The 27,383-nt window shown below is 40.4% G+C and overlaps 1 protein-coding gene across 1 annotated transcript in view; it reads left to right on the top strand.

Annotated features, from left to right (window-relative positions):
* CFAP58 (cilia and flagella associated protein 58) overlaps positions 1-27,107 on the top strand; it is a 94,740-nt gene extending 67,633 nt beyond the window's left edge. The window contains exons 16-18 of the mRNA XM_036437971.2: positions 18,517-18,636; positions 20,860-20,993; positions 26,513-27,107. Coding sequence (XP_036293864.1) covers positions 18,517-18,636; positions 20,860-20,993; positions 26,513-26,621 — 363 coding nt within the window. The 3' untranslated portion in view covers positions 26,622-27,107. The remainder of the gene's footprint in view (positions 1-18,516; positions 18,637-20,859; positions 20,994-26,512) is intronic.
* The last annotated feature ends 276 nt before the right edge of the window (positions 27,108-27,383 follow it).

The following is a 27,383-nucleotide window of genomic DNA, read 5'->3' on the forward strand; positions in this document are numbered from 1 at the left end:
AGCTACACAGCTAACTGGTGGGTTCGATTTTGGGTTTGGTTAGGAAGGGTTTTGTTCCTGTTATGTATCTTGAATCAAGTAGTTTTTAAAAGGGGCTGTCTTAACTGACTTCCTTCTCCTCACCCTTGTTTTCATCTCAATATTAAGAGTTAGGGTTGAGGCATTTTAAACTGTCAGAAATCCAGGAAATAACAGGTCCAACTCCAATGGGTTCATTAACAAGGAACGATAGATAATAACTGTGTAATAGATATTGAACTTCTTCCCTTTCCTCATGGAAATACCTTCCACACCTAGGAGAAGAAAGGAACCTCTGCCCAACTTTCCACCATTTTTCAGCCCCCCTCCATGACACCTTTTTCCTCTCCACTCCCTTCCTCCAAGACTGAAAGGAAGACATTGCTAATCTGATTAGCATACAGTCACAAGAGATTTCAAATGCACCTTGCTGTTAGCACAGGCCATTATAAGTTAAATAGTTCCTGCCTATGCACTGACCACTCACTTGCTCTTGTCCCTGGATGAGGTCAGCAGGCCAGAGCAAGACCCACCAAGTCCACTGTTGCCACTATACTTTAACTAGGTGGGTAAGCACCATTGGGTCTGCTCTGCCTGGCCTTCTGAGATTCAAGAAGATAGACCAGATCTCTTGGTCCGGACTTTCCCAGCCCACTGGACTAGAGAAGCCTTTCATGGAGGGAGGTAGGAATCAGGTAGAAAAAAAACAACATAGTGATTAAGAATGCTGACTCTTGAGCCAATCAGCTTTGAGTTCAAGCTCATTCATAGTACCTCAATATCTTGTGACCTTGAGCAAGTTACTTAGCTTTCTGAAGCCTCAGTTCTTTAATTGTAAAATACAGATGAGGCTGTTGTATAAATTAAATGAGATCGTCTTTATCAAGCATAGAGCCCAATGCTTGCACTTAATAAGTGTTACTTGCTACTATTGTGGTATTGCATTTTGGATATAGATTTTAGAAGGATCTCCAAAATAGTAACTTATGAGTGGCTTAGTTTAACAACTCAGTATTTCCTCTGCAAACTCACTCTCAGGAATAATTGCTAGACCTATCCATCATTAAATAGCTCTCTCTTTTCCTCTATGGTGACTGGTCCATTAGTTGGTGTTCTCATGATATACCCAATAGGTTCTGTGATGACCTCAGTACCAGTTAGCTTTTGCGGTATAACAAACCAGCCCAAAATTTGGTGTCTTAAATCTATAATCATTTCTTAGATTATGGTTCTGTTAGTTGGAAATTTAGGCAGGTTTCAGCCATTCAGTTCTTCTGTGGAGCTTGCCTGGACTCATGTTTCTGCAAGCAGCTGGCGGGTTGCTAGGAGCTGGTTTTTCCAGGTAGTGTCAATCACATGTTCAGTGTCTGGTGCTGGCAGTTGGCTGGGGCGAGGGGAGTGACTGAACTACATGTCTCCACCAAGCTAGCCCAGGTGTATTCTTATGACAGTATTAGGATTTCCCAGGAAGAAAGGCTAAGCCCCAATGTGCAAACAGTTTTTGAGCCTCTGTTTGTGTCATGCTTGTTAACATCCGTTGGCCAAAACAGGTCATGTGGCCAAGCCTAGAGTAGATGTGGGAGAGGATTGTCCAAGATCATGGATACATGTAGCATTATTGCAACCATCTCCTTTCTTTGGTGAGTTTGAGTAGAAATACTTTTGCATTTAAGCATTCAAGTGGTATAAGATTTCCTTTTTTTAATCCTTTGTTGGATATGGTATTTTATTATGCCTGGCATCTGGTCCCTATCCTTGGATTTTATTGCTGACATGTTTTTCTTTTCTTTAATCTTTTATTCCCTTTATTTGGGAAATTATAGTTTGCTGCAGGACATAGTTCTTTTTATAAGAGAAACAGCTGTGATGTCATAATTGAGCACATTTCCTTAGGGATATGCATTTATCCCCATGCATTTGGAGACACGATCCACAATCCATTTATTCCTTTCTATTTTGGTCTCTGACTTCATATTGAATCAGAGCAAATAAGTGAACCAAAAATCTATTAGTTGATAACTTAATCTTTAAAAATGTTATTTACTATTTTCTTTTGATTTCTACTAGGCAGGAGCTCTAATAGGTAGGGGATGTTAAAAAAAAAAAAAGAATTAATTTTCTCGCTTTTATAAGGGTGAGTTTAAATTGTTTCACAAAGCCAAGTGAGAAGAATAGTATGAATTTCCAATATCACAAACCATTCCATTTAAAAAAATAAGAGTAGTGTTTAAGCACATTTTTTAAAGTAAAAACAAATTGAATTATATGACTAGTAACTGAGGATGGAAATAAATAGATTATTTAGAGTCCGAACAAAACATTTTCAATAAAGAATTTCTCAGTGGAACATTTAGGTTCTTATTGAATCTGTACACAATTACATGTTACTCCCCAAACAAAACAGATTTTCAGTGATAGATGTTTTTGGACAGCAGCAGGATTCAATTCAGTTCATTTCAAGATGCAGATTTATTTGGGAAATTAGAAGAAAATAGTTGCCAACAAGAACCTGAGGGAGTCCTATCTATCTTTAGCTGCTCTGTTGGTGTTGCACCCAGAAATACCTCAGCGATGGAGGTGTTTCTTACAAGGATGAGAAAAATTGCAGCTGGAACAGAAATTAATTTGTATTTATAGCCCAAACACCTACATGAATCCTTAATCTGCCTTTTTTTTTTTTTTTAAATGATTTTAGGGGAATTTATAGAATCGTTTAGATTGGAAGAAATCCCCAGTGGGTCATCAAGTTTCCTCTCCTTATAATGGCAGAACTGATTTTATTACCCTTAAAGCAGTGCTGATAGATGGGTGTCAAGTCGGGCTCATGTTCCATGCATTTAAAAATGTATATTCCCCGCTCTGAGTGTATTTAATGTGTGGAGACAGACTGAAAGCTGCCTATATGCCCGGGAGACCTTTTCTGAGTTTCTGACATGCAGTCTCCTCTGGAACAGATGCCAAATATGCAGCATATTAAGCATTATATTGATGCCATCAAATCCAGTTTGCTTTTGGCTTCTGACAATTGGAAATGTTCTTTCCAATGTGTTTAAGGGACCCAGCGTGCTCTCTGTTCTGAAATAATAGAAGATCATTCCCATTTATATCCTTTTGTCCTGCGTATCTCTGGAGACACTCCCCCCCCCCCCCCCCCCCCCCCCAGTTAAGAAAGCCTGCTTGGAAGGCCAATTATGAACCAAAAGGTATTTTGGGGTATCTCTAATGTCTGCAGAAGTTTGTGAGACACAATTGAATCAAGGATGTGGTCCTTACTGGCAGGAGATTTATATTCTATTTGAGAAGATTCCTACTGTGTATCTGGGAAGAAACAAGACTGGTCTCTGTGAGCAGTGTGTGAAAAATCCAGATCATTACTTTATGGTTCCACTTACCGAACAATAATACCCAATTATGCATAATCACATTACGTTGCATGCAGACAATAGTGAGTGCCCAATTATGCAGCAGAGAGATACTGTCTAGGACATATATAATATGCTATTTGTTTAAAACAGCTGGAAGAGCCAAAGGGGTAAGAGCCGGGGGAGATGAATGAGAACTGGCTTCTCGAGGACAAAGAAGACGTGATTGGGCTGGACTTGGACGTGTTAAAATGACTCACCCAGCCATTGCCTAAAAATATGTGCTGAAGGATGGGATAGCAGTAGAGAGTTCAGACCAAAGTTTGAGTCCTTGAGCAACTTTGTGACCTTTGGCAAGCAACTCATCCTCTCAGAGCCTCAATGACTCTGCTGTAAAATGGCAACAAGAATAGCAGTACCTGGTTCACAGGGTTCTTTGTGGATCAAGTGAGATAACTCATGTAAGCTGTCCAGGACAGACAGAGCTAGGCAGACAGGGTTGTCAGAGCTAACTGCATATGAAGGTAGTGGTATTGGTATAGGAAAGGCACCATGGAGGCACATGGGTGAAGTAATAAGGAAAGTTCTCTTGAAGGAGGTACATTTGGAAACAAGTGAAAAGGGTATTTCAAGCTGAGGGAAGATGAGTCAAAGTTCTGAGATGGGGTGCGTACATTTGGGATGTGGATATGAGGTTAAGTGGCTATTTTATATTGAGGAGGACTTTTGGATATGTCAGGTGGGGACCAATTATATGGTCTTAGAGACAAAGCATAGGCATCAATCTTGCTCCAGTAGACAATTATGATCTCTAATTGTGATAAAGACCACACTCCCGTGGCAGCAGTCAGGGTCTTTGAATATCTATTGTGTTATTATGTGTCTAGTCCTGTGATGGGTCTTTTATTTTATGTACTAGAGGCCCGGTGCATGATATTCTTGCACTTGCGGGGGGTAAGGGGGCGTCCCTCAGCCCGGCCTGTACTGTCTCCAGTCTGGGAGCCCTTGGGGATGTCTGACTGATGGCTTAGGCCCACTCCCTGTGGTAGTCAGACATCCTTAGTGCTGCCACAGAGGCGGGAGAAGCTCCTACTGCTGCTGTGCTTGCCAGCTGTGAGCCGGCTTCTGGCTGTGTGGCTCTCTCCACCAGGGGGCAGTTTCTGCATTGGGCATCTGCCCATTGGTGGTCAGTGCACATCATAACAACCGGTTGTTCCACCATTTGGTCGATTTGCATATTAGCATTTTATTATATAGGATTATTTTTAGTCCTCACAATTATTTTAATTATTTATGTATTAAGCCAATTTTGTAAATGAAGAAACTGAGGCTCAGTGTTTAATGTGATCAAGTTCACAGAGCTAACTAGTGGCAGATTTGGGGCTCAAACCCATGCATTCTGTGGTAAGAGGTGACTCCCATATTCTAGCCCAGGTTGGTTGACCTTCCAGATCTACATTCTGCAGAATATTAACCAGTCAGGAACGTGACACAGTAAAATTGCTGAGGAGGGAAGACTGAAAGGGACACAGGGGTGGGGTCACCATCTTGGGATAAAGAAGCAGCTAAGAGACAGCTATAATTTGGGCCCAAGTTACTGAGGATATTGGTAAGGGACAGATACTGGGGATGAGGAGAAAGGAATAAATATATGAGAGCTTTAAAAAGACCAACTGTAGGACTTGGGGCAATTGAATATCTATGAAGGTCAAAGGAGAAAAGTCAAAGATGGCTTCCAGTTTTTCATCCAGGTCAATAACTCCTAGGTTGATGTTGCTAATCCATTGCCTCTGGGCCCACTGACCACATCACAGCTCTCCTGCTCCTCCTCACCTGATATCTCCCCGCCTGTCTCCTTCTTCCCCACAACTGTCCGGGCTGAGATTTGGACTTAGACTCTTTAAACCTTGAACAGAAGGCAAAAAAGAAAACAAAACAGGAAAGAAAACCCATGCCATATAAAGGCTGCTAATATCACATAGAAGCTAGAGATTCCAGCAATCTTTCTGTTACACACTCTGTCTTGTGCCTCTGCTGGGGATTGGCAGTTAGGATCAAAGACAGGTTTCCCCCCATTATATGTCCCAGTTGGTGACTGCTGGCTTATTGGAAAGCTGTTAATTCTCACATGCTTATTTGTGCCCAGCCCATCCTAACTTCTCAGCTGATTTTCTGGGGTTTCTAGGTCTACAATCATATCTTCTCAAAGAAGTGGTTTTCTTCTTCCTTTCCAATAAGTATTCCATTTCTTTTTATTTCCTGACTCATCACTTGGTTTGTAAAGTCAGTTATTTTAAAAAAAATTAGTTGGAATAATGAAAATGATGTTGTTTGTTGTTTTCAGCACCTGGAGGAAGGATGGATGGGAATTCAGAGAGGCTATAGATAGAGTGAATGTCTGGGGAGCTGCTGCAGTAGAAGTGCGGTATTATGATGCTGAGGGAAATTGAAATAGTCACAAAAGAAAATGGACTGGCCTAGTTATTGTGGGACTGGCACAAAAGATGACTTTCAGGCCTTAAATCCAAAGTCCAATAGTCTAGTTGATAGTTACCAGGAGCTTGGCTTTATTGTTAATAGATTTTGAAGTTTATTGCAATCAGTTTACCTGAGAAGAAAAAAATTAATTCGAATTCTCTGTCTATAAACAGACCCAGGAATGCAGATTTAAAAGAATTTAGCAAGTATTTTAATTGTCTTCAGTATTGCCATGGTCTGACTCTTAATCTAGCTAGAGGCAAATTATCACATAATAATTACAATTTATAAATACTCTTTCCAGTTGACAAAGCAAATTTACCTATATTATCTGATTTCGTCTTCAACAGCTCTGTGAGATAGATGATGATGGAAGTATCTAACATTTGTCTAGCAAGTTACATTTTGCAAAACATTCCCACCTACACTACCTCATTTAATGTTCTCATTCATTGATTTTAACATACACTCAAAAGGTTTATCTAATTGTGATTCTCTAAACATATTTTCTTTTCTGGCTTTTAAAATGAAATTCTCCACATAAAATGTTCATTCTTTCCTTGTCCAGACACTAAATCTCTCTTCATTTTTCAAAATCCTGTGTAGTTAGGGCATTATTATTGCCCCTTTCTCACAAAAGAGAGGTAATGACAGAGGTAGAGTGGAGAGAAGCTGAGCAAGCTAGCCGAAGAAGGGAGGACCAGTCTTATGGCCCCTGGAGACGTGCATGTGGAAGATGGTTGACCAGGAGTCCCCTCAGCAACACTGAGGGTTATGGAAACTTTAGTGTGGTTTTATCATCTTTGGCTTTTTCCCAAAGAGGAAACAGAAGAGAAGGTGATTGTGCAAGGATATGTGGAAGATGACATTGTGTGTGCAAACACATGCTCTGAATTCTTTTAAAAAATTTTGATTTTTTACAGAGAGGAAGAGAGAGGGATAGAGAGTTAGAAACATCAATGAGAGAGAATCATCGATAAGCTGCCTCTTGCACACCCCCTACTGGGGACATGCCGGCAACCAAGGTACATGCCCTTAACCAGAATCGAACCTGGGACCTTTTAGTCCGCAGGCTGATGATCTATCCACTGAGCCAAACCAGTTTTGGCATGCTCTGCATTCTTATTATGATGGGCAACTCCTCTTAGTTCCTTTGATTTTGGGAGAAGAAAAAGGAAAGCTCATTTGGCTGTCTTCAGGATCTTTCAGTGAAAGGTGTTCAGTTTTACACTAGAACTCAGAGGGCAGTCTCACAGGGGCCAGAGAAAGGGAGACTTTCAGGAGGGAAGTAGTCATCACTGTTGGCATTTACCAACAGAAGTAGAACTGAGGAAAGGATGTGGCCACTAGGACGTTGTCCACTGTTGCATAAAAAAAGCTTAATAACCTTAACATATAAAGAACGTTTTAAAATTAATTGAAAAAAATTATTACCTCAGAGATTAAATTGGTAGAGATATAAGCAAACAATTCACAAAGGAATAATATGTATGGCTAATACACATATAAAACATGATTCACATTATTGGGAATCAAAGAAATGAAAATTAAAAGTATATTCTTTTCTGCCTATCAGATTGTCAAAGATGAAAAAGAGAATAATGATACCTAGTGCTAGTGGGGGTAATGGATACTTTTATATATAGAAGTAAACTTTCTAGAAGAGAGTTTGGTAGAGGTCAAACTCAATCAAGTACATATTCCTTTGTCTCAAAAGGGACCCCTTCCTCAGGATCTGCCTAATTTGTGTAACTTAAACTTTTTATGCTTGTCTCCTAAAAGTTCAGAAGTGGGGAACCTTTTTTCTGCCAATGGTCATTTGGATATTTATAACATCACTCAGGGCCATTACAATTTTTTTTCCTTTTTCTTTTAATTTCTTTATTGATTAAGGTATCACATATTTGTTCTCATCCCCTTATTCCCATCCCCAAACACTCCCCACGCATGCCCCCACCCCCCTGTTGTCTGTGACTATTGATTAGGCTCATATGCATGCACACAAATCCTTTGGTTGATCTCTCTCCCTTACCCCCACCTTCCCCTACCTTCCTTCTGAGATCCGACAGTCTGATCTATGCTTCCTTGTCTCCTGGTCTGTTCTTGTTCATCAGTCTGCCATTACAAAATTATCGACTTAAAAATTAGCCTGCTATACTTGGTTAAACATTTATTAACTCACCCCTAATGCCTTGGCAGGGCCAGACCAAATGATTTTGTGGGCCTTATATGGCCCGAGGGCTGGTTGTTAAAGCCTGGGGTTGAGAGTGATGCCAGACAGTGAACTCCCAGCTTCTTCCCATCCAGGGGCCACTGAGGAAGGAAACAAGGGAAATTCTAGAGCCATAAATAATTAATTGGGCCTATAATGTGAATGATCCCTTGGGGACTAATAAGAAAAGACAAAAAATTATTTCAATTATAAAATAATAATAGCTAACATTTATTGAGCACATATCACAAACCTTATAATGAACAAACTCTGACTCAGAAATTCCATATTAGGAATTAATCCAGAGGAAATAAATCACTTGTGTAAAATATGTCATACTGAAGATGCCTATGGTAGTGCTATTTATGCTTTATATACAATTAACCATGGATCAATGAGGCTTATATATTGTGAACTGAAGAATATGACTAAATCAACCCAAGGTTAAAATACCCAACAACACTCTGATAACACTAAGGATGTAGTTAAATTGAAATTGAAAAGGACTCCCAACGGAAGAGACTCTGAGTAAGGTCTTGATGGATGAGAAGGTTTGACAAGGGATGGGTGTGGTAGTGGGAGAAGGGCATTCTGGAGAAATAAGTGGCCAGGGAGTGACAGTGACTTATTGTGATGGGCAAATAGGGAATGTGACAGGGAGCAGAGAGAGAGGATGGAGCTCTGCTCTGAGCCCATCCTGTGATGTCATGGTCCTATTATTGCTTGGAAGCTTCTTAGGATTTAATCACACTATCTACATCACTTGGAGTTATTTCAACTTGAGCATGTAATTCCATCAGAGTATTACTTGTTTTAAAATTTAATTTGGCTTACTCAAAACTATGCTCTATTCCAAAAATTTCCCCAATTTATCGAGATTTCCCTCGGGCTGCCTTTCATTGGCCCCATTGCATGTTTTCATAACTTGGTTGTGTAAGGTCCTTGCTTTGTGCAGCCATCATTGTCAATATATAGTTACAGAGCTGCTCTGTTCTCTCCTTACCCCCCACTCCCTCTGGTTTGGTGGGTAGAGTGGTAGAGAGAAGTTGTTGGGCAATGGGCTGAAAGGAGTCAAGGGTGTGCTGGTCCTTGCTTGGAATTACACTGATCTAGGTTAGAATTCTGAGTGTAATTTATAGGTGTATGATCTTGGGCAAATTACTTAGCCTTGCTGAGCCTCAGTTTCCTCACTTGTGAAATGGAGTTGATGTATGAGGGTTACATGGATAATGCCTAAAAGTGGTTTTCAGAGCTTGCGGTATGTGCTAAATAAATGTTAGCTATTATTATAATGATTATTTTTATGAATAATAGGAATACTTATGCTTTTTCCTCTTTGCCCCCAAGAGATCATTCATATTCTAGGCCCAATTAATTATTTATGGTTCTGGAATTTTCCTTATGTTTTCTGCCTCAGTGGCCCTTTGGTGAGAGGAAGCTGGGAGTTCACTGTCTGGCTTGACTCTTGACCCCAGGTTTTAAGGAGAAAAGGAGGCCTAAGTTCAATAAATTAGACAGGGCCTGAGGAAGGAGCCCCCTTTAGGACCAAGGAATATGTAATGTACTACTTGATTGAAGCATGTCCCTAGGCTACCTCTCTTTTGAATTCCAACATTCATGCGGTCTAGTTCACCTACACCTGAAAAAAATCACCAAAAAAAGCAAGTGTGTGTGTGTGTGTGTGTGTGTGTGTGTGTGTGTGTGAGAGAGAGAGAGAGAGAGAGAGAGAGAGAGAGAGAGAGAGAGAGAGAGAGAGAGAGACAGGGAGAGAGAGAGAAAATAAAACAAATCAAAGAAAACTAGGTACATTTGGATATATTTTGTAAAGCTCAAAGCAAAGCAAAGTTTAATAATAGATATATGCTAAAACTGTATGAAAAAATCTGGGCAATAATCATGGGATTCACATGGTGCTTACCTTGGCTGATGTGTATGTATAGGGATGGGATGGAGAAGGAAGTACAAAGATTTCAGGTATTTGATAATGTCCTATTTAATTTTCTTATTATGTTTCATTGTTATATAAGCTATATATTCTTTTGTGTGGTTTTGCATAATAATAAAAATATTGTATTGTAGAAGTCAGATATGTGAAGGAAGTCAAATGGTGGGATGAGGACAATTACGTGTACTATATAATGCTGTTATGTCAAAAACCCCAATCATTTTAACAATTAGTTTTTTTCCACTAAGTAGTACATTATTAAAGTTAAAATGGAAAATTTTAAATTACAAAATAAACTTCTTTTTATAAGTATTAGATCAGTTTTCCAAGAAAAAAAAATCTTACTCAAACTTTTTATTTACCACATCTTATGGAAATCAGTTACAGGATAAGTGTATTGACTTTAACTATTAAATTTGCCTTTGACCATGAGGTTCTTCTCTAATTTATAAATACAAATGTCATTGTTTCCATTATTTTCATCAAAATCCATCTAAACTATTTCCCTTCCTATGGTCCACCAAATGGATATTATCTCTACCTTTGACTCTACCCATACACTACACACTATTTCTGGCACCTCTTTGGGGGCCTGGCATTATTCTTATCTTTTTTTATGACTTATTTATTTTTTCTCAACTGAATAGTAAGCTCCTTGATCTCTTAGGCCTTACTTATTTTTTCCCCTGTGAAATAGCACCATAATATGCATGGTACTGGTACCAATTAGAAACTTAGTTGACTTGAATTTTTCTAGACCTGTTTTATTGCAGGCTTTGAAAGAATCTACACTATCATTGTTTAATTGTGTAAATTCTTCACATATATTAAATTGCCTGGTAAGGTGCAAAGTGAAATAAGTCAACTGTTTTGGTAATGAAGTTCTGGCTAACCTAGATGATTAGGTACTTTCTATAGGACTTTACAAACATCTATTTGCATCTGAAAATAAAAACCCTTGAAAAATGATCTCTCAGAAAAGTTGTGCTGCCTCTATCAGAATGCACCAGAAGCATTTTTTTCCTATTGTTGCAAAAATGGTGAAGGTTAGTGCATGCAAATTTCTCATATGCCTCATAAAATACTTAATCATCTACATCTGAAGCTAAGAACCGCTGTGTAACCAAGTAGTTCCCTGCTCATAAGGAACTCAGCTGTGTAATTCTGTTTCATCTCCAAATTCAGCATCTCTTCTCCTCTCCAGGGGGCTCTACCACTTCATGACTATAAACAAAATAGGACCAGGGTTCAGTTTAGCTGACATTTTTGTTATAAAGCTAATAAACAATAAAGTCCCAACATATCAGCCATTATTTTTTCCTTTTTTTAAAGTTAGATAGACATGTAATATGTTTACAGAGTTTCTAATTTATTTCCCTACTAATGAAAACAGGCATTTCTAGATAAATAAGCAGCGTCCTGGAGTTGCCTTTACAGAGAGAGGAAAGCAATTTTGCTTAAGACTTGAAATCTGGCTTTAGTCTTTTGCAAAAAATTATGGCTAGGAATGGGGGAATGAAAAAAAGACTAAAACCAAGCAAAGAAGCAAAAACGTTGTGTATTTTTTTTTAGGTGTGGCAGAGAATTATGTGTGCAATTCTAATTTCTATATATGAGGAGAAAAGAGTCAACACATTATCTAGTTGAGGACTGTGGTTTGAGTACTTCTGCAAGTTTTATGAATTAAAAAAGCATTTGAGACCACTCACATTATCAGAAAAGCACTACTAACATTTAAATAAGAGATCAAGGTTGTGCATCAAGTGATTTTTTGAGTTATATATAATACAATGAAAACGTTTAGCTCAAAGTTATGGAATTTACGGTACCAGGGAATTCTACAAGTCACCCGATGGTCTCATTCAAGTAAAAGTTTCAACATAACTATATCTTGCCTCTGTTGATGTGTACTACTGAAATACAACGAATAGGCATAGTTTGCTGACAATACAACTGCAAGCAACAGAATAACTGAGCTCCTAGAATGAGCAGAGCATAATAGTAGGTACGAGAGATGTTTGGAAAGATCCACTGTGGTTCTGAACTTAAAGGCTCATAATGCAATTGGAGAGAAGGAGTGATTTCATCAAGATCATAAATGGCATCTGTGGACATTTTGGAAAAGAGATTTTCTGTGCATTCTGTGAAGTAGCCTTTTTCAGAAGCATTGGTTCTGGGACTAAAAAAAAAAAATAGTAGCTTCATCTTGAACCCCTCGAGTGAGCTAGAGAGAAGACAAGACAGAGTCTCTTTCCTTGGAGTACATGGTATCCGAGCATCTGAGTGGGTGGCGTTCACCCTGGTGGGTGGAGATAAGCACGTATCTTGGACTCCGGAGGAAAGCTGCCTGTCTCACACGGGTTAGCCAGGTCACAGTGATTATTTCCAGAGTTTACCCGAGCAAATTGATGAGTGCAAGGTGAGCAGAACCAATGCACTGGCATTTGCCAAACACAGATTCAGATTAAAGCAGAATTAATTAGTTCCTCTTAGTCAGTTACTGCCTCGAGTAGGCGAGCTGAGGAAGAAGTGTTAGGTGCACACTGCATGCGAACCACCTTCTGTTTTCAGCTGAAGGTGCAAAGCAAAAGGCAGGGAGTATAAACAGACAGTGAATATAAAATTGTAATTCGGCGGAGGAGGCATTCTGTGAGCAGTTCAGCTTCTTCCTCTGAATCGTACCCAGAATAGCACAGACTCTTATTTGTGTAGACTGTTCAGAATGTAAACTTTTATTGTTAGATAAAATACAAAGTTTCCAGGATGGGGTTTGAGATATCACCATAGCTTCGAAGATAATACTGTTAATTACTTTCTTACCACTCTACTTAGCTAATTTTGACAATGAACCATACTGTGACCCAATATAACTTGGTCAAGACCCTTGTAACAAAAGAATCCATAACAATGGGTGGTAGTCTGTCCAAATGAGAGATGGGCACACCTAGGAAGAGAACATCATTTTAAGGATGGACAGGATACAGTTAATGTGTGCAAGACATACCCAGCCAAAGAGAAAGCTAGTCTCTTGGTGTTAATAGTCTGGCTTTTTTCTTTCTTTCTAGTATAGCTGTTCATAAAGTAATTTAAAGAGTGAGGCATGCTATAACATAATACTGATGTGCATTATGAATAAACTCTGAATAAATAAACGCCGACCTGGAGCTCCAATCTTTTGTTGGTGGGGAAATAATAAACTATTTATGATTTTCTTATGATGTTTCATTGACATATGGTGCTTCTAAACCAGTGACAAATTAATTGACTTGGTTTAAAAAGAAACGGAGGTGGCTTAATGAAGAAGGACAGGATGTGTATTACGAGGCAGCTGGTTCTGCCACTGCCGGCTTATGGAGACAATATACGTCGGACAGCAAATGAGTCTCTGTTGCATAAGATAAATTCTCCTTATAATAGAATTGCATGCTTTGTCTCTAAATGGGGTTATTATACACACCATTGCACAATGTTTGAAGAGCTTCGTTGGCCCTTATAGAGGGTTAGGAGAGAAATAAATTGGAAAACAATCGTACTTAAGGCCTTCAATCCATCAAACACTCCACATTTATCTAAATTACTAGCACATTCTTCCAAAATACAAGTCTGGATGATACACACAGCTAGAATGTTAATGCTGACCAGCCTCCACGTCTGTTTTTATCAGGGTTTCTGTCGTAAGCGCAGACTAAAATGATGCACGTTGGAGCCTGGCAGTGTATCTCTACCACTACCCTCCCATCCCCTTTCCCTCCACTCTTCATACATCCACTGTCTTAATCCCTGAGGTTTCACTTGGTATTCTTTCCCCCACTGTGAGCACACATGCATCACTTGTCCTGGGTTATTTAACTCTCAGAAGTTTTTTGACTTGGAACACTCAGGCAGGCTTAATGCTAATTGATTCAGTGTCTTTGCTTTTCTCCCCACTTGTGGGTCCTTACTGTCCAGTCTCTTAGTTATCCTTTAGAGTAAATCCATTTCAATTCCCATACAGCCTCTAAAAAAAAAAACACAGGAAGTAATAGAAGATGACAGGATAAGTGGCGCTATTGTTCACTCCGTCTATGAAGATTGCGTGTGCTAGGAGAGGACATGGGCAAGATTCATTGGGAAGGTGTAGGTCAGGGGAGGCTTTAGCTCTTCCTGCTAAAGCCCTCTGACCTGGCTTTGAACCTGGCTCTCTCCTTCGAGGATGCTGTCATGTAGCCTTTAGGAACTTTGTAGCTCATAGGAATGATCTAGATTGCCTTAGGGTTATAACACGTTTTCAAGCCCCAGAGGTGGTGTTCCTTGGGAAAAGGGACCCTCGAATATCTCATGATGAGGCTTTGACTTGTGGAGGGACTTTGAACACACCGTTCATTCCTGTTAAGCTTGGGATTCTCACCTACGATGTAAGGTAATGGTATTTGCTTCTTCCAGCATTCCTTCTGTATTCCTTTCCTCCCCACCTTCCAGAACAATGGAAAAGAATTACTCTTGTGAAACATTTGAAGGTTATTGAGTAAAAGGGTCTTTTTATGATATTGTTCTGTCCTAAACCAGATTGCTTCCTCCTTCTTCTCCTCCTCCTCATTGTGGGGTTCTTTACTTTTAAAATCTACCTATATTCCAGTCTAGAGAATGGTGAGCTGAAAGAAATGGACAAAACAGGCTCATGGGCTTCTCCACATATCTATTACTCTTTCCAGAGGCATCTGGAAGCCTTGGCAAAAGTGATATTTTTCCCACAGAGCAGGCATTAAGTGGCTAAGATGATATTGAAAGGTGTGACGGGGTGCTGTACAGCAAAGGGAAGCCAACAACTTTGTAATTCAGTCTGTTGATATTGGGTCGGCAACTACGTAATTGCGTGTTTCACACATATATGGCTTCAGTTGAATTTTTAGGTTTGCAGACGTAGTACAAATGTAAAACACATTTTGTTATTTGATAGTTGGCTATTCAGCTGTTAATCAGTAAAAAAAGTTTTTTGATCTGTTTTGTAGTTTTCGTTTGGCATTCGTTGAAAAATGGAAAATCAAAAGGAACATTTTCGTCATATTTTGCTTTTTTATTTCCACAAAGGGAAAAACGCATCACAAGCTCATAAAAAGTTATGTGCTGTTTATGGTGACGAAGCCTTAAAAGAACGGCAGTGTCAAAATTGGTTTGCCAAATTTCGTTCTGGTGATTTTTCACTCAAAGATGAACAAATTTTCATGGTTGTCCAGTTGAAGTTGATGACGCCCTAATCAAAGCAATAATCAATTCGGACTGTCACAGTACAACACGTGAGATTGCAGAGAAGCTTCATGTATCACATACATGCATTGAAAATCACTTAAAACAACTTGGCTATGTTCAAAAACTCGATACATGGGTTCCTCACGAACTGAAAGAATCACAGTTAACGCAACGCATTAGCAGCTGCGATTTGCTAAAGAAACGTAATGAAAATGATCCATTTTTAAAACGACTGATAATTGGCGATGAAAAATGGGTTGTTTACAACAATATCAAGCGGAAAAGATCGTGGAGCAGGCCAGGTGAACCAACTCAAACAACATCAAAAGCTGATATTCATCAAAAGAAGGTTTTGTTATCAGTTTGGTGGGATTACAAAGGAATTGTCTACTTTGAACTCTTACCACCCAACCGAACGATCAATTCTGATGTCTACATTGAACAACTAACGAAATTAAACAATGCAGTTGAAGAAAAGCGGCCCGAATTGACAAATTGAAAAGGTGTTGTATTCCATCATGACAATGCAAGGCCACACACATCTTTGGTCACTCGGCAAAAATTAATGGAGCTTGGTTGGGATGTTTTGCCACATCCACCATATAGTCCTGACCTTGCACCATCTGATTACTTTTTGTTTCGATCTTTACAAAACTCCTTGAATGGTAAAAATTTCAATAATGATGATGATGTCAAATCGTACCTGATTCAGTTTTTTGCTAATAAAAACCAGAAGTTTTTTGAACGTGGGATTATGATGCTGCCTGAAAGATGGCAAAAGGTCATTGATCAAAATGGGCAATACATTACAGAATAAAGTTATTTAGTTCCATGAAAAAATTGTCTTTGATTTTCTTTTAAAAATCCGCAATTACTTACCTGCCGACCCAATATTTTCTTCTTTTGCATGGGCTTTTGGATTTCCTTGTCATTTCTGGAATTCTTTCTTTCTTTTTCAAATCCTCACTTGAAAATATGCTTTTTATTGATTCAAGAGAGAGTACGGGAGAGGGCTATAGAGAAACACCGATCTGTTGCCTCCCACACAGGTCCCGGCCAGGGATCAAACCCACAACCTAGGTATGTGCCCTGACTGGGAATCAGTGTACAGAATGACATTCTAACCAACTGAGTCACACTGGCCAGGGCTGGAATTATTTCTTAGATAACGGGTATTGTGTTGTTAAGTGTGTTTCTCCAAAAGCTTATTCCATCCAACTAATTTTTAGGTTGCATACATTCTTTTGAAAATAGAGCCACATTATTTATAATAAACTTTCTATAATTTAGTCAGGGAAAAGAAAAAAATTAAGACAAATGGTTACTGTGACTAGTTAATGAATTTTCTTTTGCCTTTTTTATAAAATGACTTTTATGTTCTCTGGCAAAAACAGATTATTTGATGACAATGCTGAGAATACTTAACTCTAGGTAAAAAATCGTTTCCATTTGACTGCATATTTCATTTAATGAGAGGGCTTTTATTTATATTTTGTTCTTTTAATATAATTATCTTAAGAAAATAATATGTACAGAGACAAATGAGTAGAGATTAGACACTAGCCTTTATAAATGTTTGCTCAAGTTAGTGCAGTCTAGAGAAAGGAAATCAAGAATTAATATGCCTTAGAATTAAATCTTTGCTTGTATGTAATATCTTTAGTTCAAGGATCTGAAAACACATTATAAGCAATTAAACCTTAGCGTACAAACGGGATTTCTATATTGTTTATTGGTTAAATTAAGATACCAAATTGGGATTTGTGTTGGGTTCCTAGGAAGTCCTTTCTTTTAAGTCTACAAATTTGCATATCCTAGTTTTTCTGGATTTTATTTTCCTATTTCCTCAAACCATTTTCAGATCTTTTTCTACCCATGCCATATTTCTAAAAGACTCATTTTCTTTACTTCCTATTTTTTATTTGTTCTTCAACCTCTGTGACTTTTGCTCCCAAAATGCTGAATGAGGCCAGTGGTGATATCCTAATAGCCCACCCGAAGGCCATTTCAGTCCCTCTCTTGTTTCTTCTATTTACCCCATTTGATGTCACTGGCCACTCATCTTGCCTCCCTCTTTAAACATCTGGGGACATTCAATGGCTCTCCTTTATTTTCTTTTTCTGCATCTGTCTTACTTTCCTACTACGTATATGCTGGTTCTCCCCAAAATCTTATTGTTCTGGCTCATCCTGTGAGCCATCCTGGCTGAGGAATCCACTCTTGTGGCTCTGGCCTGGACGCACTTCTAGCTCCAACTTGCTCCTTAGTGCTCAACTCTGGAACCACATTTTCAACTCCTCTTCTAAATATCTTACACAGACCCAAGCTCAACATATCCCAAACACCACTGATTATCAGGAGAGGGTAGAGTAACAGTTCCCTTACCCTTCTCCCAATACTCTCTCCCCTCTAGCCGGTCTCCAGGACCATCACCCTCCAGCCCCCACATGTCCCTGTTAGAGACTTTGGTTCCTCACTTTTCTGTAACAAGCCCCATTGATTCTACCTCAGAAATGTCGTCACATCTACCTACTTCCCATCCTAACTGGTTGCCTTGGGCCCAGCTTTTCTTCATCCAGCTTGTTCTGGTGCCCTGAGCAGTCTGCTCGTTTTGTTCTCTGCTTTGCTGCTGGAGTTATTCCCCTGAAGACAAATCCAGGCATGGCTCATCCTTGGCTTCCCCTCGTGTAAAGGATGTGGTCCCAAATACATCCTGTGTGACACACACAGTCTAGTCCCAGCCAGTGAGCCCAGCCTGTTCTCTCTGCTTCTCCCTCCTCCTGCCCTGCGCACCTGCTGATCTGGATTTACCACTCCTCTATCCTCTTATTAAATCTTGGCCTTCAGAGCTCTTCCTTTCTCTCTCTGCTTGGGGGACTCTCCTACTCATTCTGCAAGGGACAATGCAAGTGCCATTTATGTGAAATCTCCCTCAGCTCCTGTAACCGGAAGTAGCCACTTCTGGCCTTTACATAACACTTTGTCCAGCCCTTCCATCACTGCACTTGTCTCAGTGCTGTGATCGTGAGTTGAGGTAGAAAGGAACTCACTTTTCCTTAGCAGCCATGTTATTTGTATCCAAATGCTGGGCACATCCTAGCCCCTTGATCAGGGTTGGCTCAATGCATGATTGCAGGAATCTATGGGTGAATGTAATTAGCATGGAGCTGTGATGTAGCTTAGGATGGTCCTGAACCATCCTGACCGTGCTGCAGAGGCACTTCCCTTATCTTTCTGGGGCTGTTAACCTCCACTGTGGTTATGCTCTACATCAGGAAAAGGAGAGACTGTATGTGGAACTAAAGCACATCCTGGCCAGGCAGCCCGGGCCCGAGGCCGCGGAGCAGCTGCAGATCTACCGCCAGACGCTGCGGGAGAAGACCAAGCAGCTGAAAGTGAGTAGCCTCTGCTCTTTCCAGGCCAGACCCTGGGGAACACACCCGAGCAAGTCTGCTGCCTCAACTCAAGGAGCTGGTTTCCCAAATGCCACACTCCACCAAGGCCAGCCCTTTTAGCACCTTCCTCCCAGGAGGAGCAGGGAAGCCTCAGCGCTACCCCTCTGCTCCTAGACTGATAGCCCCCACAGTTCTCCCTCTCCCAAAAGAGGGGAGTGAGCAAGTGGGGGGAGAGCCAGGGAGAAGGTGATGGCAATGGGATGGAAATTGGGGTTCAGGGTTTGTGTGGATGATCTCAAGATGGTTTAGGGCACCTGGATGGTGGGGGAGAACAGAGGAACCGTTAACACCATTGCCCATTGAAGAACATCGCTGTGCCAACGCAGATCTTTGCTCTTCTGTTCCATCTGAAATAAACACACACGAAGTGCCAGCTACTTCTCAGCCCATGGGGCCTTGCTTCATGACCTTCTATCAAACAGATTGCCGTGAACAGGGAAATAAAACCGTGAGGAATCCTCTAAGCACAAATTCTTTTCTGAATGACATAAGAACTCAATTGGAGAGAGAATATTTCACCATTACCCATGCCTTTTTTAAAAGTTTTCTAGAAAATTATGCTTTCCCAGTATATGTTGAGCTTTTTCTTCTAAGTGAGTACTTGGATATTCTGGGCATGTCAGGGGAGTCTTACACACACATGCACAGAAGGTAGCACATGCCAGCCGGATTCTGGCACTTACCTGCGCACTGAGGGTGATAATTATAGCCTTCCTGCCTGCACTACAATAGATGTCATGCTACTAATACAGTACCAATCCTTTCACAAATAGGGCAGAATCGCATCTTTTTAGTTAAAAAAGGCAGATGAAACAGAAGTCTAATTAGAACGTTACTTTTCAACGTATCACTCCAACTATCGATTTCACACGATCATCCTGAGACATAATTTGAGTTTTGCATCCCCTTAAATAGTTGAATATTTCAAATAAAATTGAAGCTTGCTTTCTCAGGGATGGGTATAGAATAGAAAAGCACGTGCCTGTCTTTACACTACTGTCAGAAAGCCACACTGACACTTTAACCCTTTGGTCACTTTAACCCTTTATTTTAAGAAATCTGGATTTTTTTTTCTCTGAATGAAATGTGACCAATGGTGGAAGAAGCTCAGAGGTAGATGCACTGAATCTCTTGGCAAGTTTATCCTCATGATCTGGACTTTTTTTTTTTTTTTTTTTTTTTAAAGGAAATTCCACATTCACAAGGTCTTAGTTTCTAAGACTTTAACTGTTAAGACAGGTTTCAGTCCAACATGAAAATCCTATCCTTTAGCTCATGATAACGTAGTCAGAATCATTTCACCAACCATTAAGAGGAGAGGGTTCAGAAGCAGATGCACACTCAAAAGAGAAAAATTTAAAGTACAGAGTGAGAAGAAAAATAAACACCAGTCTAGTGCATGTCCCTTAGAACAACAGCCTTTCTTTTCTCCCCTTGGCTTTTGTGGGGAGCACTCCCAGCTTTGGCACGTTTTCCACATTCTGTTCCGACGAGGAAACTTCTGCTCTTCTTGCCCAGCCTGACATCAGCAGCATCTATTGAACAGCACAATGGTGCATTAGACTCCCCCAGGCACAGTCATAGCTCCTGATTTGTAGAGGAAAGCGTCCCAGTGCCGGATAAATGTGAACAGTCCCAAAGAATACAATCAAGAGGTGACGGACATTTAGCAGAAAACACATAAATGGAATTCCTGCTTACTGGGGTGGTGGCAGGGTGACTTCAGATCTTTTATTTATTCATTTTTTTTCTTTTTTACCATAATCCTCAGACAAATCACACTCCCTAGTGATATCTCTGCTGAATGTTTTCTAAAAAAGGTTTTAAAGGCAATTTTATACAGTGTGTCCATGAGTTTTTCTGCCTGTCCTCCCAGTATTCCTCGAGACACATCAGATCACTCATGTGTGAGCCTGTTGAGTGTTGCCTGATAGTTCTTTTTAAGCATGCAAAAGAGGTTTCATTTAGATTTGTGCCTGGATTATGAGTCTTCTGCCCCCAGCCAGATTTTTGCCCTGGTAGAAGTGTGCAGGCTAACTGTTCAACTGGTTTTGTACCTCTAGCCCCACTGAGGGAAATGGCAGCAGGTTAAAAAAAATTTTCAGAAAAAGCCCATGTCTAACTGCACGTCTTCTGTTTATGCTGTTTTACTTGCCACGCTAGGTTTTGTCTTCAGAATTGAATATGTATGAATCCCAGAGCGAAGAGTATAAGTATGAGCTGGGAAAACTTAGCAATGAACTGATGAATCTAAAGAAGAAATACCTTGCTCAGAAACGCAAAGAGTACGTTCAGAAGTAAGAATCAGACCAGTATTCTAATTTTGGTGTGCCTGTTACCTGCTGGTGGGACAATATTTGGTGTACAGTCACAGAGTTGCAGATTTCACTGGGGTAAACTAAGTCACAGGGTGAACAATTGACAGGTCACTCACTGGGTATGTATTAGAGTTAGATCAGTATCTCAGCCGATACCAAGGCCTCTCCTTAGGATCCTATCAGGGATCTATTAATATCTGCTCACTGGTGGATCTAAGGTGGACCACAGGAAAGTGTGATTCTCCCTCTCCCCCCCCCCCCATACACACTGTTTTCACAATTTGGAAATAATCATGACATAATTACATTTGCAAATGATGCTCACAGTCAGCCTTGTACAGCTTACTCACATTGAAAACCACAGATAATTTTGCCAGTGGGTCTGGCGTCTGGGCTTGGCAAAGCTGTTCTTTCTCTAGTACAGCCATACCACTGTCCTGACGAGCAGTGTGTGAATCATTTTCACCTATGATTTAGATAAACTTTCTCTGTGTCTAGCGACTGACTTCAGTAACTGCATTGGGCTATCCATGTGAGCTCTCATTCCTCTGGGAGACTAGAATGCAATCCCAGGTAACCTTTTTGGTTTTCAGGATGCCTACATGTCAAGGAATAAGTCTTCTTTCCTTTGTTGGCGTTAGTTGCCTGATCTGAGGGGGAGAGAGTGAGCCCACATCAGTCAGTTTGAACCTTGGCGTGTCTGTGTGGCGTTACCCAACTCCTCTAGCTCACTGGATTGCGGCTCACATTGTGGGTTGAAAGTCAAGTTTGCAATTTCTCCCACAAGGACATTTCAGAGGGTTTGAATGCATCTGCCTAGGGTTCGTTAGTGGCAAACAGCTATTCAAAGAAACTGGATGCAAATTCACTTGCCAGTAAAAATTCTACCCTTTTAAATGAGAATGTTCTCCTATTCTACATTTCAGTGTCAGTTCCTTGTTAGAATAAAATATGCCAAGAATTATAGCTAATTTAGGCGCGTCTGCCATAATGTGTGGGTCTAGCAACTCTCTGATTCAGAATCACTGGTGAGACATATTAAACATCAGTCCTCAGTCCCTATTTCCAGATATGAGGATTCAGCAGGCTCTGGATGGGCCTCGGAAATCTGCAGTTCACTAGTAATCACTCCACAGGCAATTTCCATGCATGCTGAAGTTTGAGAACCACGGCCATTAATGATGTGAATCAGATGAGTGGAGTGGAAAAACTGTAGTTTTCTTGTAGGAAACGAAAAGGCATGCTATAAACTGTCCATGTGGCTAGTTTTCACACGGGCAGGCGTCTAGCTCAGTGACCTTCAAAGTTTTGTATTGCACACCCTTCTCAGTAAAACATTTTTTAACTTGCAGCTTCCCAATATATATGTATGTAGTTTTTAAAATCATTTTTTTTATTTTAGAATTTTTTTTTACCTCCAATACATTTTAATTTACAAATTATATACATATAGTATTGTCACACTGTAATTATTAGTAAAGTGATATTATGCATTATCTTCTTTTCAGTCCCCAGTAAATTATTTTCACCTGTGATTTAGATAAACTTTCTCTGTGTCTAGCGACTGACTTCAGTAACTGCATTGGGGTATCCATGTGAGCTCTCATTCCTCTGGGAGACTAGAATGCAAGTGCCAAAGGTATCTTCGTCAAACTTGGAAGATAATTATCTTCTTTTCAGTCCACAGTGGATCATGTCTCTCACCTTTTGGATTTCTTGTACTATATTTTGGAGACTTGTGGTATGAATTACCCACCAACAAATTGCTAGCTTGGCTAAATTGTTGATCATCTTTCTAAGAGCTGATTACCTCCTTCGGGTTGGCCCTGAGTCTGGCCTACTCTCCTTTGTCCTTATTGATCCCCCTCTTCCAGAGTTTTTTGGACACAAAGAGCATGCTGAGTCCGCAGAGGGCATCCCTCTGTGAACTCAGCCCTTCCCAACTGCCCATCTACTAGCACTTCAGGGCTCCAGTCATATGCCACCTATAGCTATTTAAATGGAAACGAATGACAATGAAGTAAAATTAAACTTTTACTTCCTCAGTTGCCTCAGTCACATGTCCACTGCTCAGTCTCCACATGGGCTGGTGGACACTGCCCAGGTACAGAGGTTGTCCATCAGCACAAAAGTCTTATTGGCGCTGCTCTATCAGTATCTTTTCCTTTCCCTGTCCTCCTCTTGCCCTTACATGCTCATTACTGGTAGCCACTCTGACCTGATTGGAGTGTCACTGGTGGTTCCATTTAGTTGGGGACCTGTAAACTGGAGGTAAACAGAGAGATGAGTTCAGAGGAGAATTGCAAAATATTATTCAAGGGACTAAGGAAAATAAGCCAAGGCAAAAACAAAAGTGCTAGGGTGGTTTAGATGGGAAGGAGAAAGGCTGAAGGGAATTATAAATACACGAAAAAGGGAATATAAAGGAGACATCATTCCCATTAGTCAGCTTAGGCCACATCAGAAGCCTTAGCGTTAGTTCCTTCAAAGAGGAAAAATAGGGTTATTTGAGGGCAGAGGGGGTGGGCAGGGGATGGGGGAGAGAAGAGTCTCCTGCATGTAGCTACAGTCAGGAGGAAGGCAGTTGCCAGAGCGCTGGAAGGAATCCGCTTTGCACGAGTGGGTGTGCTATTTAAAACTTCGTGGCCCAGGGATCCAAGATGGCTGCGCCCAGGTGAACACCTAGCCGCAGCCGCACACAACAATTTCAATAAAATACAACTAAAATATAAAACGGACATTGCCCAGAACTACAGGAAGGTTGTCTGACTGGAAATTCTACAGCGAGAAGCAAGGAGAAAACCAGAAGGAGGCGCGGAGGAGCTGGAAAAGCCCAAGGTACGGAGACGCGGCGCGCGGAGAGGACGGAGCCGGAGAGGAGGGAGGCCGAGTGCCTGGCGGGCGTTCCTGAGCGGAAAGGAGAGAAAAGCTCCGACTGTGCTGGGCCCCCAACTGCTCTGAACCCCGGTTCTGGGCCAGACCCCGGGGACTCAGGCTCAGCCATAGGGAGCCGGGCTGTAAGGCGGAACCCCGGGGAGAGGCGAAAGGAGGTCCCGGAGGCGCGCACATTGCGCGCAGAGAAGGGACGGTCGGCTGTGCCGCGGGATTGCCCTGATGGGAAGGAGACTGGGGCTCCAGACTGCTCTGAACGCCACCTCCAACTCCATTTCCAACTGAACTGAACCCCAATACCGGGCTCATTGTGGGAGAGCATAGACTGTTTGGCAGCAGGCGAAAATCGAGGGCACCTTTCTCTCAGAGGCGCCGGCAGCAGCGAGCACTGAAGGACCCGCATAGGGCGGGGCTGACAGAAGCCAAAGCTGCAGGCTCCACCCTGAAACCCCGTCCCATCTGTAACTGCGAAATGCGACAACAAAATAGATCACAAACGAAAGAAATGGAGGACAAAAAGCGTCTGGATATAGAGTTCAAATCTACGCTTATAAGTTTTTTCAAGAATTTCTTAGAAAAGATGGATAAGGGCTACGAGGATATGAAAAGAGATCAACTAGAATTAATAAGGAGTCAACAAGAAATGATAAGGGATCAACAAGAAATAAAGAATACATTGTCTGAAATAAAAAATATTTTACTGAGTCCTAAAAACAGAAGGGAAGATCGCAAGAACCAAGTCAAAGATTTGGAACATAAAGAGCCAGAAGACACTCCTCCACAGAAGCTAGAAGGCAAGAGAATCCAGAAAATTGAAGATAATGTAAGAAACCTCTGGGACAACTTCAAGCGAACCAACATCAGAATTATGGGGGTCCCAGAAGATGAGAGAGAGCAAGATATGGAAAACATACTGAAAGAAATAGTGACAGAAAACTTCCCCTACCTGGTGAAAGAATTAGACTTACAAGTCCAGGAAGCGCACAGAACTCCAAACAAAAGGAATCCAAAGAGGACCACACCGAGACACATCATTATTAAAATTCCAAGAGCAAAAGACAAAGAGAGAATATTAAAAGAAGCAAGAGCAAAGAAGGTAGTAACCTACAAAGGAGCACCTATACGATTGTCAGCTGACTTCTCAACAGAAACCATGCAGGCCAGAAGGGAATGGCAAGAAATATTCAAGGTGATGAATAGCAAGAACCTACAGCCAAAAATAATCTACCCAGCAAAGCTATCACTCAGAATCGAAGGCCAGATAAAGAGCTTCACTAATAAAAAAAAGCTAAAGGAGTTCATCACCACCAAACCAGAATTATATGAATTGCTGAAGGGGGTTCTTTCAGAAGAGAAAGTAAACAAAGATAAAAATTATGAACAACAAATACATAACTATCAACAAGTGAATCTAAAAACCAAGGAAATTAAAAAAATCTGATGAACAATATTAACTGTTGAATATAATAGAATCAGAGGTATGGAAGGGGAGTGAACTGACGATTCTTGGGGTAAAGGGGAGAGGGGGGCGTGGGAAGAGACTGAACATAAACTGTGCACCTATGGATGAGGACAATGGGGAGAGGGGAAAGGGCAGAGGGTGGGATGGGAACCTGGTGGAGGAGAGCAATGGTGGGTGGGGGGAAAGGAACATTTGTAATAATATGAACAATAAAAACTTATTAAAAAAATAAAAAAAATAAAATAAAACTTCGTGGCCCATTTGCAGAAGTCGGTTTTCAGTTCTCAAAATAAATTTCAATTGCTGTACTGTTGATATTTGGCTCTGTTGACTAATGAGTTTGCAGACCACTTCCCTAAGGTAAGTCATTCCTAGTTGTCAAATCTATTGTAATTGGTTTTGGTCTTAGTAGTTTACTTAATTTTTATTTTAAAAAGGGATTCCGGAGTTAATTTTCATAATACCCCTAATTACACAATAGGTAATTTGTGTAAATTTAAGGTACCTCTGTAGGAAACCTGAATATGTGTGTGTACTAGTATGTGTGGTATATGTATGTGTACTATGTGTGTGTGTAAAGGACCTTTATATAGAAGATACATTGTGGACTTTATGATAGAAATCCCTTTACTGCTAAATGAACTATCTTATTTATCTTTCCCAGATTTCTTGCATCTTAAACTCTTTTTAATAGTAATTGCTGCTTGTGTATAGGATAACTTGCTTTTATAAATGTCCAAGTGTGACGAAGATACCTTTGTGCTGATACTTTCGAATATATTGTAAAAGTTGATAAATGATGAATTAATCATTATCGTTGAGCCCAGAGAAAGATTCTTCTGATCTTTGGAACTAAATGAGTGTTTTATAAAACAGGAAGGTGATTACAAATCAGAGACGACTTAAGTCCATAGTGCTTGAGTTATAATGAGGTCGTTCGTCTACCCATCAGCATGGAAGATTTAATTGTGTCTTTCCCTAATTCTATGTGTTACCAGCAAACTCCTAATTAGATCTTGAACAACTACCTTTTCTAAATCTGGAGCTTTAATTAAGCTGTTTTCACCCTATGAACTTAGAGAACGCCAAACTTAAAAGAGGAAAACAGTGTTCAGGAGGTTAACTCTCACCTCCTTTCTTACAGACAAAAGGACAAATCCATGGATATCACCATCGCACTGGGCAAACCAACTGGCCCTCGTTTTACTGGGGGTGGATTTCCACTCAGCAAGTCACCCCAAGTGAAGTCCTAACCCGAAGCTGCTGGCTGGGTCCAGTTGAACAGCTCATGACATTTGCTCTGGAACCTTTTGGAGAAGTCTCTTTCAAACCCCTTAGGAATTTACAGAAATCAGTGCTTAGATTACAGGCTGGAAAGAAAATGCACAACTATCATAGTCATGTACATATAAGAGTGATGAAATTCTACTCGGTTCACGTGGCTAGTAACAGCGTGGAATTATCTCTCTTCAGTTAGGCTGACCCATGGCATGAAGCAGGTCTTTTGTTACGACCACGTTTGTTGGATGATTTGAAATGCATCACATCTAGACACTCCTTAAGCACAAAGTCGTGGGTCTTTATTTCTCTGTTATGAGACATTGGTGCATTTGAAGGGGTGTTATATTTTAAAAACATTTCTGAAATGCAGTGCATTCTTATTATTAAGAATCTATTTTAATTATTCATACTTACAATTAAATAATGTTAATCATTTTTCAGAATGATTTCTTTGTGGAATTCCTTTTTTAGGCCTGGGTTATGAAAATCTATTGCAAAGAGACATAATAAATATTCATCATAAAAAATAAAAAAGAATATTTGTAGAGATTTTGATCTTTGGCAAAGTAAGTAAGGTTTAGAGGTACTGTAAGAAATGTTTAACCTAAGGATTTGGTTAATTTTCAAGACTGTAAAATAAGGATTTTGAGCTGGTATTCTTCGCAGGGCTCTCCTTTCTAGACCTCACAGTTGGAGAATGGAGTTCCGTAGAACAGGGATCTGGCTTCCTATGC

This window comes from Pipistrellus kuhlii, unplaced genomic scaffold (assembly GCF_014108245.1).
Source record: "Pipistrellus kuhlii isolate mPipKuh1 unplaced genomic scaffold, mPipKuh1.p scaffold_m20_p_15, whole genome shotgun sequence".
Classification (NCBI taxonomy): domain Eukaryota; kingdom Metazoa; phylum Chordata; class Mammalia; order Chiroptera; family Vespertilionidae; genus Pipistrellus; species Pipistrellus kuhlii.